This window comes from Amia ocellicauda, chromosome 15, assembly GCF_036373705.1.
Source record: "Amia ocellicauda isolate fAmiCal2 chromosome 15, fAmiCal2.hap1, whole genome shotgun sequence".
Taxonomy (NCBI): domain Eukaryota; kingdom Metazoa; phylum Chordata; class Actinopteri; order Amiiformes; family Amiidae; genus Amia; species Amia ocellicauda.
Window position 1 is genome coordinate 27,429,478 of NC_089864.1, and position 15,478 is coordinate 27,444,955.

The 15,478-nt window shown below is 35.7% G+C and overlaps 1 protein-coding gene across 1 annotated transcript in view; it reads right to left on the reverse strand.

The window, feature by feature from the left end:
- fam180a (family with sequence similarity 180 member A) overlaps nucleotides 1-15,478 on the reverse strand; it is a 47,603-nt gene that overhangs the window by 6,557 nt on the left and 25,568 nt on the right. The window contains exon 2 of the mRNA XM_066724598.1: nucleotides 2,951-3,048. Coding sequence (XP_066580695.1) covers nucleotides 2,951-3,048 — 98 coding nt within the window. The remainder of the gene's footprint in view (nucleotides 1-2,950; nucleotides 3,049-15,478) is intronic.

Sequence of the window (15,478 nt, forward strand, 5' to 3'; positions counted from 1 at the left end):
CATTAACATGCAAATCAATTTATAACTTTTTTGAAATGCGTTTTTCTGGATTTTTCTGTTGTTATTCTGTCTCTCACTGTTAAAATACACCTACCATTAAAATTATAGACTGATCATTTCTTTGTCAGTGGGCAAACGTACAAAATCAGCAGGGGATCAAATACTTTTTTCCCTCACTGTACCTGTTCATTTGTTAGTGTTAACATCAGTTATCTTAACACAATTGGATATTGTGGTGTTACACCAGGGTATTTCTGTCATTTTTGCCTAAATGGAATAAAATACAAGTCAAGTTAACATGTATAGATAGAGCGTACAATTTGATCTAAAGATGCCACGTGGGAGCAAGTCATTTTTCATTCATTTTGCGATTTATTTGTACTTTGGTTTGTGTGAGAAAATAAGTGTAAGACATTTCTGTAATAAAAAACTTGTGATGAATACACCCCATTATGTTTAAAGTATTATGTAAAGTAGCACTATATGTTTAAAGGTATGGCAGTAGCAGTAAAATACTCCTAGATGGATATTTAGGATATTCTGTGTTATTGTATATTTTTATATAGGCAAAACAATCACCATTCAGCAGCACAACACTGATTATAATATTCACAAGTGTAGTAGCCTATTGTTGTGTTCAATAACTGCATACAGTATGTTCAAATGGACAGACTGTTGTCATAGATTCTGAATGAATTGCTTTGCTGGTCAGATCTGCGCACATCCTGCAAAATGTATTATTTGATGTATTATTTGATCCTATCACAAGTAGACTGCCAAATGTGTTAGACTACTGCATGTAGTTACTTGCCGTCATACGTATTTGTTATTGTATGCATTATGCTGCCATTTCTTATATGCACAAAAGATTTAGAAGTGAGTAGTTTTTTGAGATTAAGGATTATACTGTATTTACAGTATAATCGTTAATCTCAAAAAACTACTCACTTCTAAATCTTTTGTAGTCATTTTATTATTACTTTAGTATAAATACTTGTTAATTTGGATTCATGTTGTTTTGTTCTGACTTTATGTGTACGACAAGACACAAAGTCGCCTGTTTCCTCATTGGAAATAGTTACATTTCAAAATATCACTGTCCTGGTCACGAAAGCAAAGTTGTGGGGAATAATAGACATTTTCTATACTTTTAAAGCATAAGCAATTAGAAAATAACACTTACTACCCAGGAACAAAAATGTTGTTATATTGTGTAATGTTGGGCTACATACAGGAAGTAATTTGCAGATATCTTTAAATGATTTAGAGATTTCTCAAAATATTTGAAGATATCTTTAAATGAATTAAAGATATCTCTAAATGATAATTTGGCTTGCCATAACCTGTTGATTCATCAATAACACTGAGAATTGCTACAACTATATTATTTTCAAGCTCCGCCATTTCTAATGACCCGGTCTGTTTCTCGTTACGGTCATAAGTTCTTGTTCAAAGGTGGCTTAACCTTGTTGTGTTATGGTCACAAAAATGCGCTCCTATTCTGATTGGTTACGTCAGTTAGCTGATGCACTGCATCGACCACGCAAGGACGTGACGTGTCATTTGCTGGCAATCATTTTCCTGCTCCATTCTCACAGACCCATTGCGGGAAAATTGCTGGCAATTAGACTAGGAACCTTGCCGGAAACTTGCAATAACCCATTCACACAGACCTTGCTAGCAACAAAATGCCACCAATTTGCCGGCAATTATTCCGGTGTGAATGGGGTTTATGTGTAAATTGATTCTGTGCATAGAAAGTACTTTTTCAAATATATTTATGGGGAAATTAGTAAACAAACTTGTATTTAGCATTAAATATCTAAATATGAATGCATATATTTTCCTTTATTTACATGACATAAACAAAGCAGAGGTTCTTGGGGGATTATCTAAAAATAAAACAATCATAGAACCTAAGATATGGGACTTTATTTTGTTTTATGGAAAACTATAAAGCTGTATTTACAATGAGATTTTGCTACTTTGGTTAGTCTCTAGATTCTATATAGAACAGAAGCAATAATACAAAGCAATTCTTGGAATATATTTGCAACTGAAGACAAAATATTTTCCATTCTGTCTGACAATTTAGTATCACTTAATGATACCTAATGATGAGTAATTAACAATAGTAAAATATCAACCAAACTGAAGGGATGAAGTGTTGTAAGACTTAAGTCAAATGCCCATACAAGTCAGTGTGGACTAGTGGTTAGGCCTCCAGACAAGTGGAAGGGTGTGGGTTCAATTCTAGGTAGGGGCACTGCTGTTGTGCCCTTGAGCAAGGTACAGTACATAGATTGCTCCCGGAAAAATCCAGCTGTATAAATGGGTAATTGTATGTAAAAATAATGTAATACATAACTGTTAGACAAGACACATTTAGAGAACTGTATAATAAGAATTATTGTGTCTGTTCTTGAAGGGCATAAGGTTACACTTTATTATATATTTGTCAATATTGATATTGATAAAACTCAAAAATTACAGTTACATGCATACATTTTGGGAAAAATATCAAATCATATTCAATTATTTTATTGATTGGTATATGAATCTTAATATAATTAGGAAACTAAGAAGAAGAACTTTACCATAATTACCTTACATTTTAGAACAGCTAAGTCATGGCTTTTAGTAAGGTCACTGTCATTTATTTAATAATAATATCCTACACATATTCACTTGCCATCTTTTTCAGATTGTTGTAACCAGAAACTAGAGATAGCACTTTGGTGATAAAGCATTCTTGTCATACCAGGTATTATTTATATCTTTGTGTCTTACTTTGAGTGGAGGCAGCTCCTGAAATGTATCAACAGCTGGTCTGATCATTTCAAAAGCATAATTCATAGCGACAGAATCTTTTCTAATATGTTTCATAAGTGGAGACATATCTTTCATTAAAACCAGGTTTAATTTTACAAGCAAGTATGGTGTGTCTTACCTCATATAGCAGGTTCACTTCCTCTAAGGAGGTCTGAAAAGTCGGATTCAATAAAGTGACTGTTCCTCGCTTCACTCGCAGAGCTGAGGGGTACAAGGCTATAGGACAGAATGGGGAATAAAGTACTGGATTTAGACATTTTGATTGGGTAAGTTGAAAGTTCTGATTTAAACCATGCCTTTTCATACACTTGTTAACATTTTTCACATCCTTTATTTGAAACACAGCTTCTTGGCAGGAGTGAATTGGCAAGTATTGAACATTCGAAATGTGTCATTTTATGATTTAAAAATAATCATAAACTGAACACACATACGTTAATGACTGATATAATCTGTTAAAATATTTCCCATTTTTTTAATGTTTGATTTTAATTATAATTATTGTAATTGTAAATGTTTTGTAATGTTAATTAAATACCACTGTACACTTGAATATATCACTCTTCCACTGTTAGCTATCTTCAAACTGAATTTAACAGGAGTTAATAGTAGATTGGATTGCTTCTAGGCCAGTGTGTATCTAAAGTGATAGCAACCAATTCTTAGAATAATTAGTGGGTTTGCCAACGACATCCCAAACCTACGTGGACCAGTATACAGTATAAAGTACATATATTCTATTAATATCTCTAATTTGTACCACAGCTGCTCCACCCAGTAGAGTGATAAGCCCAAAAAATGGGACTCCTGACGGTTCAGGGTGCTTATCACTGGACTGATTTTACAGAGGTTAACATCCTGTAATGAGCTCATATACACTATGAGCCCCGTTACACCTAAACTGAATTAGTGTTCAACAATATTGTATGAAAAATACAGAAAGGATTTGATTACAGTGGGGGTCTCAGAATCCTGGAGGGCTGCAGTGTCTTCTTATTTTCATTCCAACTGGTGCTCCTGATTAGTTAATCCAGTTATTTAATAATTTACACATCATTTACATTGTTTTAATGTCTTCTACAAATGAGGGTTTAACAGATTATTTTGATTTAAGGTGCTGTATACTACTTGAAATATCAGTTGCAGCCTGTAGAGAAATATTACATTCCTCCACTTTATCATCAAATCAGTTAAGTAACTGGGAAGTGAGTTGGAAAAAAGCAAGAATATAATGTGTCTCTCCAGGACCTGAGTTTGATACTTGTGGTCTATAAAGAGCTGGCTAGTGGCTCCCTTTTTCTGTGTTTGTCTTTGGCCAGCATCATAAATTATATAACAAACTGCAACAGACTTGGCAATTGGCCAAAGAACATGTCAAAACTAGCCTGTACAATTGTGTTAAAAACCCATATCCTATAATTTTAGTTCAAATGTTGCATTATTCAACCACAATTGTCACTATAACCACTTTGAAGACATAAGACATATAAAGACAATATACATTCATCCTCTGAAATGTGCTTTGTTGAGCCATTTGCTTATTCTGACACTGTGAGACTAGGATGCAAAACAGCAGGGTTTTGACATTCGCTAAAGCAGAGACAAAGCCCTGACTTTTATTACTTACCTTTTGATGGACACACTAAAGGTGATCCATTAAAACTACAGTTGGCAGTCTGAGGTGTTCTTTGTCTATTATAAAGTGCAGGCAATGATAAAATATGCTCAAATATTGTACTAGAAAAAATGCACTAAACAATGCTGGATATTGCTTTATTCTTATGTCATACAGGAGATTTAGCTATTTTACATTTCACTTGTTTGTTTGAAGACAGCCTTGTTAAAGTAATTAACAATATTACCTACTAAACAAATGAATAAATAATTAATCATAATGAATACTTATCCTGGGAGTTGTGGAGAAGAGTCTAATCAGGGATTAAAACAATTCACTTGTTAGCTCTTCCTACATTTCCTCCCACTTCTTATAGACACGTATAGAAGATAATTGAATATGCCCTGTCATGAATGGGATTGGGAGGTTCAAGGTAAGTATCACTAAGCAGATTCAAAGTAGGTTCCCTGAGATTCATAGCTGACATAGTCTAAGGAGCTCATCATGTACTTCAAGAAGAGCGTAATAGGAAAGGTCTAGCCATTGTGTTTTCGAGTGTGAGTTCCTTTGGGCATTAATCAATAAATAAATGGTTTAGCTAAATTCCCAAGTGATCATCCACAATTGTTTTATCTTGGGTGAACACCATGAATTAATTGAACACGGCTTTCATAATGTAAATAAGTGTGTCAAGGGGTTTAGTTGCAATGTCTCCATAGGTCAATGTTCTTTTTTTTGTTCTTCTATGTTTTTTTTTTTCTGTCAAAGTCTAAAAATAATAGTTTCACTGAATCACAAGAACCTTAAAGAGGAAGTATCACAATCCCTAATATACGGTGGCCCTGAAGTGCAACTGCTGAAAAAATAAAACGGCTGCTGAAAAAATAAAGCAGGGGCTGCGAGATTTGCAGCGGCTGCGAGATTTGGAAGTGCTGAAAAAATAAAGCAGGGGCTGCAGCATTTTCAGAAGCAATTACGGAAAGGGAGGAACATTGTAAAATATATTTGACTGACGCCATTGGACAGCAAGGAAGTCACATCGGCCGAGTATCTTCTCAGAAGAGACAACAGAGTCTGAGAAACGGCCGCCAACTGCGCAGAGCACGAAGTATCATATAAATATCGCTGTGATCTTCTGCTCTCTATCCACTTTGTGGTGACATATTAAGAGTTATAGGACTGTGTTAAAATGTATTAGAAATTAATGAACTAAATTAACTAAATGGGTTAATGTATATATATATATATATATATATATATATATATATATATATATATACATATATATATATATATATATATATATATATATACATTAACCCATTTACACAGAAACGTATATTTAATTGATATAAACATCAACATCTTTTATTATTATTATTATTATTATTATTATTATTATTATTATTATTATTATTATTAATGAGTGTTATTCTATCTTTTGGAATTGCTATCATATTAGCCTGCCCCACTTATGCATGACCAGACATTGTAATTTACATTGGATCAGGACTACTTTACTTTTTAAACGTAAAATCTTTCAAATACAGTGAACAGAAAATAAAGCTTCTACAGTAAATTATTAACTGTAACACAAAAAACACCAACCGAGTACATACTCACTCTAAAAATGTATGATTCTTCAGCGGTTCTATCGAACCTTTGGGTTGTTCGTGAGTTAAAGGGTTTGTTTAAGAACCGTGAGCTCCGTGGTAACACAAGGGAGTTCTTATTACAACCTTCACTTCTTAGAGTTTACATATAGGCTGAGTACTGTAATTGTATATGAAAATATACATGTTTAGTTAAATTAGTGATTCCATAAGCTTTCATTAATTTCTAATACATTTTAGGACAGCCCTATATACTCTATTAATATGTCACCACAAAGTGGATAGAGAGCAGAAGATCACAGCGATATTTATATGATACTTCGTGCTCTGCGCAGTTGGCGGCCGTTTCTCAGACTCTGTTGTCTCTTCTGAGAAGATACTCGGCCGATGTGACTTCCTTGCTGTCCAATGGCGTCAGTCAAATATATTTTACAATGTTCCTCCCTTTCCGTAATTGCTTCTGAAAATGCTGCAGCCCCTGCTTTATTTTTTCAGCACTTCCAAATTTCGCAGTCGCTGCAAATCTCGCAGCCACTGTTTTATTTTTTCAGCAGTTGCACTTACTAATATGATTGGTTTACATGTACTCTTGTGTTAGTAGGACTGTATAAGTAAAGTATTTGTCAATTTTATAATTTTAGTAAGGGATTAACATCATAAATCAATAACTATTTACACCATTACTAGTCCCATTACACTAGACTTATAACACATTCATATCACTAACTATGAACATAACCAATATTAATATGATACATTCACTGTTTATCTCTCATTTATTATTTACTAATTTAAATTATTAATTAAAAATGTAATGTAATCTAATTGATATATATGCCTGATCTACCCACTGCACACATCAATAATGTAATTGCATCGTATTTTGTACCTATACACTATATTGCAGTATATTAAATTTTGCTTTTATTGTATTTTACTGTATTATGTAATGCTTCTATGGCAATATAAAGTTGTTGTCAGGGCAGACCGATACATTACTTATACACTTAATCATCACAGTACAACACCAAGTCAATTAAACTTCAGGGATATCAATCTGTCCAGTTAGGAAGCCTAAGTGATTATCAATGTCACCTGTTTTGGTGCAAATGAAAGTGACATCAGGTGCACTGGAGAGGCAACAGCAAGACAACCCTCAAAAAGGGAATGGTTTTGCAGGTGGTGGCCACAGACAATTGCTCTCTCCTTATCCTTCCTGACTGATTCTTCTCTAGTTTTGCATTTTGCTAGTGTCCTTGTCACTACTGGTAGCATGAGGTGGTACCTGCAAGCCCATTCAGGTTGCACAGGTAGTTCAGCTCCTCCAGGATGGCACATCCATATGTGCTGTCGCAAGAAGGTTTGCTGTGTCTCCCAATACAGTCTCAAGAGCATGGAGGAGATACCAAGAGGCGGGCCGTTACACGAGGAGAGCTGGACAGGGCCGTAGAAGGGCATCAACCCAGCAGCAGGACCGGTATCTGCTCCTTTGTCCGAGAAGGAACAGGAGGAGCACTGCTAGAGCCCTACAAAATGACATCCAGCAGGCTACTGGTGTGCATGTTTCTGACCAAACTGTCAGAAACAGACTCCATGAGGGTGACATGAGGGCCCGACGTCCTCTAGTGGGACCTGTGCTCATAGCACAGCACCGTGCAGCTCGATTGGCATTTACCAGAGAACACCAGAATTGGCAGGTCCGCCATTGGCACCCCGTTCTCTTCACAGATGAGAGCAGGTTCACACTGAGCACATGTGACAGACGTGAAAGAGTCTGGAGACGCTGTGGTGAACGTTATGCTGCCTGCAACATCATCCAACATGACTGGTTTGGCAGTGTGTCAGTGATGGTCTTGGGAGGCATATCCTTGGAGGGTCGCACAGACCTCCACGTGCTAGCCAACGGTACACTGACTGCTGTTAGGTACCGGCATGAATTCCTCAGACCATCGTCAGACCTTACGCTAGTGCAGTGGGCCCTGGGTTCCTCCTGGTGCAGGGCAATGCCCGGCCTCATGTGGCCAGAGTGTGTAGGCAGTTCCTGGAGGTGGAGGACAATATGCACTTCCTGCTGCACTGTATAAAATACTCCACAGCCAGGGACACGCACCTCCCGAAATTCTCAGCCCAGGTCACAGGCTTCCAAGAGCTCAGTGATGAAGGCAAAATAAAAATCCTGTTAGGAGAGGATGAACATACAGCAGAGCTGGCTGCCGACTATGTGCTTACCTGCCACAAACTGAGAGAGACAATGTAAAAGACACTGTATACTATGTATACATATATAGTACCAATTAATGCAGAATTGTTTTGTAAATGTTTTGTTCGATGTATATTAATGTATGTAATGTTTGTAAACTTGTGTGTATTGTATGTATATAGTATTATTTTGAATTTGAATTTGAATTTGAATTTGACAAAGGCATTGATGCTGTTGACTGGCCCTCACGTTCCCCAGACCTGAATCCAATTGAGAACCTTTGGGACATTATGTATCGGTGTGTCCAACGCCGCCAAGTAGCGCCACATACTATCCAGGAGCTCACTGATGTCCTGATTCAGGTCTGGGAGGAGATCCCCCAGGACACCATCTGCCGTCTCATCAGAAGCAAGCACAGATGTTGTCGTGAGTGCATACAGGCACGTGGGGGCCATACACACTACTGAGTCACATTATGAGTTGCCGTGATGAAATTCATGCAAAGTGGGAACAGCCTGTGATTTCAATTGTTTACTTTGAGTTTCGGTGTGAATCCAGCCCTCAATTGGTTGGTGATTTTGGTTTCCATTGACTGTTGTTATGTTATTTTGTTCTCAACGAATTACACAATGTACAGTAAAGAATTTGATCTTATATATTTCGTTCATCGAGATCCAATGTGTGATTTAACTGTTCCCTTATTTTTTTTTAGCAGTGTATTAATAGTGGCATATACATGTCAAGAAGTGATCCTTTTGTTCAGATTGAATCATATTGAAATATGAAGTTGTTTTATCATGAGAACATTTAGAAAAGTAATTCAGCAATGTATACACAAGTCTACAGAAATTTATATTTCCCACAAGCCAGGACATGACAGCAGCAGAAAACAGCAGAGTTTTCCATCTCGTTCTTATAGTATCTCTGCTGGTATCAAAGATATACTCCCTGCACCAATAAAAACAGATATCCTGAAAGTGATTGTACTGAACTTCAGTGGCAACCCCAAACACCCCAAATGCTGAGGGGGCAAAAGAGGGGCAGCTACATTTCATTGGGGCAAAGGCTTGGGAAAATAATTGAAGGCTTCATGTGTTTAAGCATGCCAGGGTTTAAATTATCTCTCAGCATGGAGAAAATACTAAACCACTATATGCTTTGATACATTTATAACACACCTGCTTTTATTCATGGGGGGTCAAGTGGGGGTAGCAAAGAGAGATTGAGCAGGAGCAAATTCTCCCCAACCCTGGACTTATAACATACACATTTCTAAAACTTGTCAGGATGAAAAGGGACAAGCTCATTGCTTAAACACACCATGTTATCTGCTATTTCTGGTTAATTTTAATTCTGCTGATGTATTTTTTAATGTTTGGGAGTAAATTGTGGCAGAATATATAAAGTAACCTTACAGTCATCCTGAACCATAATCCAGACCAAGGTTAGTTGCAGTCTTGTGCTTCTTATAAACAGGACCCGACCCAAGCCATACCTTTATTAAGAGAGAGCCGGAAACACCTATCAACTTCAAAGAGGGAGCAGGTGAGGACCAGATTTCATAGCCATAAACCACATCTGCTGCTCTTGGTCTATGAACCTGAAGGCAGATATCTAATGGTGCTGTGATTCATAAAAGATCAGTGGGAGATAATATACACCGACTTGTTTTTTACAGGACTGTTAACTAGCACAATATGGGCAGCTATACCTTGGAATTAAGCTTACTATTCAGTCATTTCATCAGTTGCACCCACAGTCACACAGTTGTAAACATTTATTGTAAAATACAACTTCCAAAACAAAAACTCTAATATTAAAAACCCCCAGTTCACTGTCTTTATTGTTTTGCACCATCTTATAATATTTAATATCAGCAATAATGCATGGTACATTAATATTATACATAAACATAAGGAAATATTTTGCCAGTGGAGCAAGATAATTGCAGTTCTTATATATTTATTTCCCCCTGTTTTTCATATTTGTTTTCTTGATTATTCATTTAACCAAAACAAGGTGCTTTGTTATGCATTTTAATAATAAAAAAAGAAAATCAATGTCAATGTCAATTGTTCAAGTACTGCACATAATTAAACTTTTTCAGACTTCCCCTTTCAGTATAATCCTTCCCACATGAACTTAATTTAGATTGCTTGTTGGACACAGTACTATTCGTCTCAGTTCACTGGAATACACTCATGATTCAAAGATGAGATAAATTAGGTAATGACACATGGGGCCTTTTTGTCACAAAGAAGAAAAACTCAGTTTTATAAAAAATATTTGACTGACAGCATCATTAATATCTTTCCAAAGTCTATAGAGAACCAAGGATTGCAAACAGATGGAAGACATCAAGATTTTTGCTGAATGCTAATAGTTCTATTTAAATTTCTTGCTGGGTTTAGAGTGTATTCTGATCATCACATTGCATGAATTAGGGCAAACATCTGTTACATTATATATATATATATATATATATATATATATATATATATATATATATATATATATATATAAAACATGAGAAATATCTGAATGCATTTAATGAAGATAATTTTACATATAGCTGTATTTCCTACCATTTAAATATATTGGGGGTGGGGTTGGTTAGGTGAACACGTCTACCTATTACAAGAAGCACTCTTCCTTTGAACAAGAACCAAAAATATTAATTAGTCCCAAACAATTGTCATTTTCTTTAGTAGCTGTGATTTAAACAACATATTTCATTTTTTTCAGTTCTGTAAATACATACAGAAATACATAAATAAAAGATATTCATGTATCTGGAATTAAATCGTAAACCAAACCCCCCAACTTTGTTCCTCTTTGGTGCAAGAACCAGACTCCCCCAAATGTACAACACAGTGTTGTTTTTGGTGCTAGGGCCAAAGATTACCTTACAACTTTTTATAAGGTAAAACAATAAGGGACTTACTCCATGCACTTTTGACTTTGAATGGGTTAATTCAAGGAGAAACACTACACTGTGTGTGGAATGTTTAATATACAAATTAACATGTTTATTACTTTCTCTGTAGTAAAATAGTTTAGTATAACAAACAACCTGTTTTACTACCAATACACCGCCAATGGTAAGTAGCATTACCCCCAACACTGTGCATATATTCATAACAAAATAGCAAATATATCTAAAATAAATATATAAATGTGAGCACATTAACCAGGGAATTGACTTTCAACCCCATAAACACATTTATTTAATCTTTTGTTTGAACTTCCACACCCATGAGCATCATGTTCTTGCTTTTGTTTTCATCCAGGAAACAAAATATTGAATTACTGAATCCCCAAAATGCTAGCAATTAAAGGGATTTAAATGCAGTTAACACATTATGATAATACAATAATTATGATTATAATTATAATTAATTAATTATAATAATTATGATAATAACAACTAAAATACATGAATACATTACACAGTGAATCATCTTTAAAGATTTGAAAAATGATACATTGATGTAAAATCTTTAAATACTTCCTCAAGTTCCTTACACACACATTATCACCTCTTCAATGATGCTTCCTTCTCCATTTATTCAGTCTTGTCTAGGTACTCTCACATGGTTTAGTACTTTAAGATGTTAAAATTCTAGAGGCACAGCATCATCCTTGTGTCTGTAAATGTTTTCGCCTCTGGCACACCAACATACTTTGTATACAAATGTTCTTGAAAGCAAATGATCTGAGCACAAATGACAACTTTTGGTCGGTTTATTATTTTTCCTGCATGCTTATTAACAATTTCTTTGGCAGGCTTTGTTTCCTAGTGGAAATGTATGGAGTGACTTTCTTTAAACATGTTGCCCTGTCGCCATTCCTGTGTGATAATTGCATCCAACTGCAGCACAAAGAGGTGCATTTTAAATTGTTAAGCAATATTTATGGAAGGCACTAATTCAAATAAGAATTACTACTACTTGCATGATTTAAAACTATTTTAAAAATTGATCCCCATTAACTAGATTATATGTAAACTTGCATGAAGCCTCAATGATGGTGCATTTTTCAGATTGGTAAAAAATGTATGTATAGTGGATTCTGCAAAATGTAGCTGTACCTTTATATACTTGTACTTTTTTATATCTAAATCTGATTGACTTGTAACAGGTGTAACTAAAGTTTCTAACTAAAATTGATGTATGCAACAGTCTGTGAATGTAATAGATATTGTGAAATGAGATGGGTATCCCTTAAGCAATTGACATTCATTACACATAAACCCTTGTATTCACTTCAGGGGCAGAATATTATTCTTCAGGGGTACCTTAAGAAACCTGAATTGTCTGTGTCATTATAATTGCATGCTGTCGGGTTGGGAGATATGAAGACTACAGGGCTGAATGGAAGTGTACCCGTTTACCTCTCTGTTACAGAACTGAAATGATTATTTGCTCAATAAGGTGAAATTAAACACATTGACTAGATTATAAGGTATTGACGTAAAGGTAGTTCTAAAGGTAAACTAAAGCCTGCAGCATTGCTGCTTTGTGAAAGTGGGCCTCAATGGTCTTTTAATAGCCTTTTTCTGTATAAGATATGATCTGCCTAGTGTTATGTTTACATATTTTGTCACACTCCATTATGAAAATGTATCATGCTTCTGCAGTCTTAGCTGTGCCAAAACAGGGACGTGGACTAGGCAGAGATTCATCCTTGAATTCCAGTGGTTGTTGCTTTAGTCATCAGACTTAGAAATTCCCACATGTCCATGGCTCTCATTCAAGTCTCAAAGCTACATTTCAAGTCTGGCTTTGAATGAATTATTGCTAAGTAACTACACAAATTCCTAACTTAATATAAAAACGATTGAATGCAGAATTTTATGAAATTGCACATTATTCGACTGCAATGCTTAAGGTAATCTGACTAATTTTACCACCTGTAGAACTAAAATACATATTATAATTAAATAGACACTTTTTGGATAATATGAAGGTTTAAAAAATGTACATAAGGGCATGATAGTTCTTTAAAGAGAAAATGCTATATTAAATACAATTAAACCCTTACTGCATTGTGTGTGTGTTGAATAAACAGTTCAGTTACTGAGAACAGTAATCTGATTTTTTGTTTAAAATATTTTGTTCTGTATTTAAAATATCAAAAAAACATAAGCTGCCCATATCACAGATGAAGAACAATACAATCATGTAAACATATGTAGGATTGGGAAATATTCATAGGACTTTGACAATGTTCTCCTCAAGCTTATTAACAGAAGGCCCATAATGATACTGATTCATTGTACCGTGTGAAATCCAACATGGTTGATTCATAAACACTGAATATTTTTTTTTTCACTCACTCACATAAACTAAAAAGGACCAAACGCAAAGAAATGTAATCACAGAACAGTAAAGTAATCCAGTTGAATGATTAGGAAATACAATTATTATAAACAATAAGCTAGCTGAAAATTAACTGTGACTATAGTTTCACCCCAGCATTCTGCTTTTTTTTAAATAAACTTGATAGTTACAGCATATTAATCCCTGACAATGCAAATCTACAGTTTCACACACAAAATCTCTCTAAGTCTTATTTTTAAACTTTTTTAGGTTAATATGGAGAAGTAAAGAATAAATATAAACATGATCACAAATGAGAGGAGGGCATTTTACACATTTGGGGCATTTTGATTCTAGAACCTTTTTTTGGGGGTGGGGAAAGCTCATGCTTTTTTGCTATGGTGAGACCCAGGTGCCCCTCAGCATCTTCATGGCACTGCCCACCCTATAACACACTTCATCACTGTCTGACATACCATGGTGTGGTATATTACTTTTGGCTCTCCGTAATATACAAGGCAACTGCCTTCCAGTTAGGTTTTTAATAAAACATGAGAAATGTAACCTTGTTATCTGTACAGACAGGAGCACAACTGCATTGCACCCTTCCTTCTTCAAAAGCGGTCTAGGCTCCCTAATCAGCAAAACATCTCTAAAGTCTTGTAATTCCGCCATGGTTTACAATCTTGGTGCAGTTAAGAGAAGACTCCTGTCTATCTGACTGCTAGATGTCAGGACTGCATTTCACAGTCTGTTTTTCACTAGAAATGAGAGTTAGAAACTAAAGGAAATGGAATAAGAGAAAACAGTGGAGGAATTTGATGTCCCCAGCTGGAGAGAGCTCGGCACGGAGGTTAGCCAATGTTCCTGGGCTGCAAGAGCAGGGTAAACAGACATATCATGTGCCTCCAGTCCTCTGAGTGATTCTCCAGGGAGCAATAAACACAAGATTCCAGCTTCATGAATTTACAAAAACAGGACACCGTTTTTATTTACAAATGAGCCGTTGTGTTGTTGTTGTTTGTTTTTAGGTCATGCAAACTGTATGTAAACCTTAATGAAACAAGCAACGAGTTGACTAAAGATTAGTATATTGTCTTTTTGATATATGTTGATCCCCTTCATTTATACTCTGATCTTATGTTTATCTGAGCAACATTTTCTTACTACTTAAAAGTCAAATAAAGTGGCCATTGTGAATTATACAAAAAACATACCATGGGGTATATATTCATATTATAGATACATTGTTTATAAACAGAACCCTACCGATCTGGAGAAAATAAACAATAAATAATTAATTACATAATCTATTTTCCAGCCACTGAATGGAGGGCAGCCTGCTGGAAAAAATATATCTTCTATGACAAAAGTTGATGATCCACTAGGAGACAATGCTGTGGCCAACCAGGTGCAACATTGGTTATCGGAAAGGAAGAAAAACATTCCCAGAAGGAGTATAAGATATTGCACCACACATTAGAAATGCTGAAAACTCATAGCAAAGCTGCCAATATGCCCTTGTGTGCACTCATTCAGATGAACACTGCCTTCATTTACATTGAACAAAAGCTGAGCTTACTCTTTTGCAGCAGCCGTGTAGGCCTGCAGACTGACCTTGTAGTTTGGGAGATTATTTTCCTCCTTTCAGATAACCAGGGATGCAACCTGTGGGCCGGTGCATTGACTCCCAGTAGACATTCAACTGCTTTGAATGAAAACCACAGTAGGCACCAGCTCAGTCAACTCTGATGGTATGACAGCAACTGGGGGGCTAAACGACCCCGCCTAGATCAGGACTTTGTAGAGTAGGGAAAAATTAGGAGGGTGTTCAGAGAGCTTTAGAGTGAGAAGGGGCGAGAAAGAGAGAGGAGTGTGACACCTACACTGACCACTT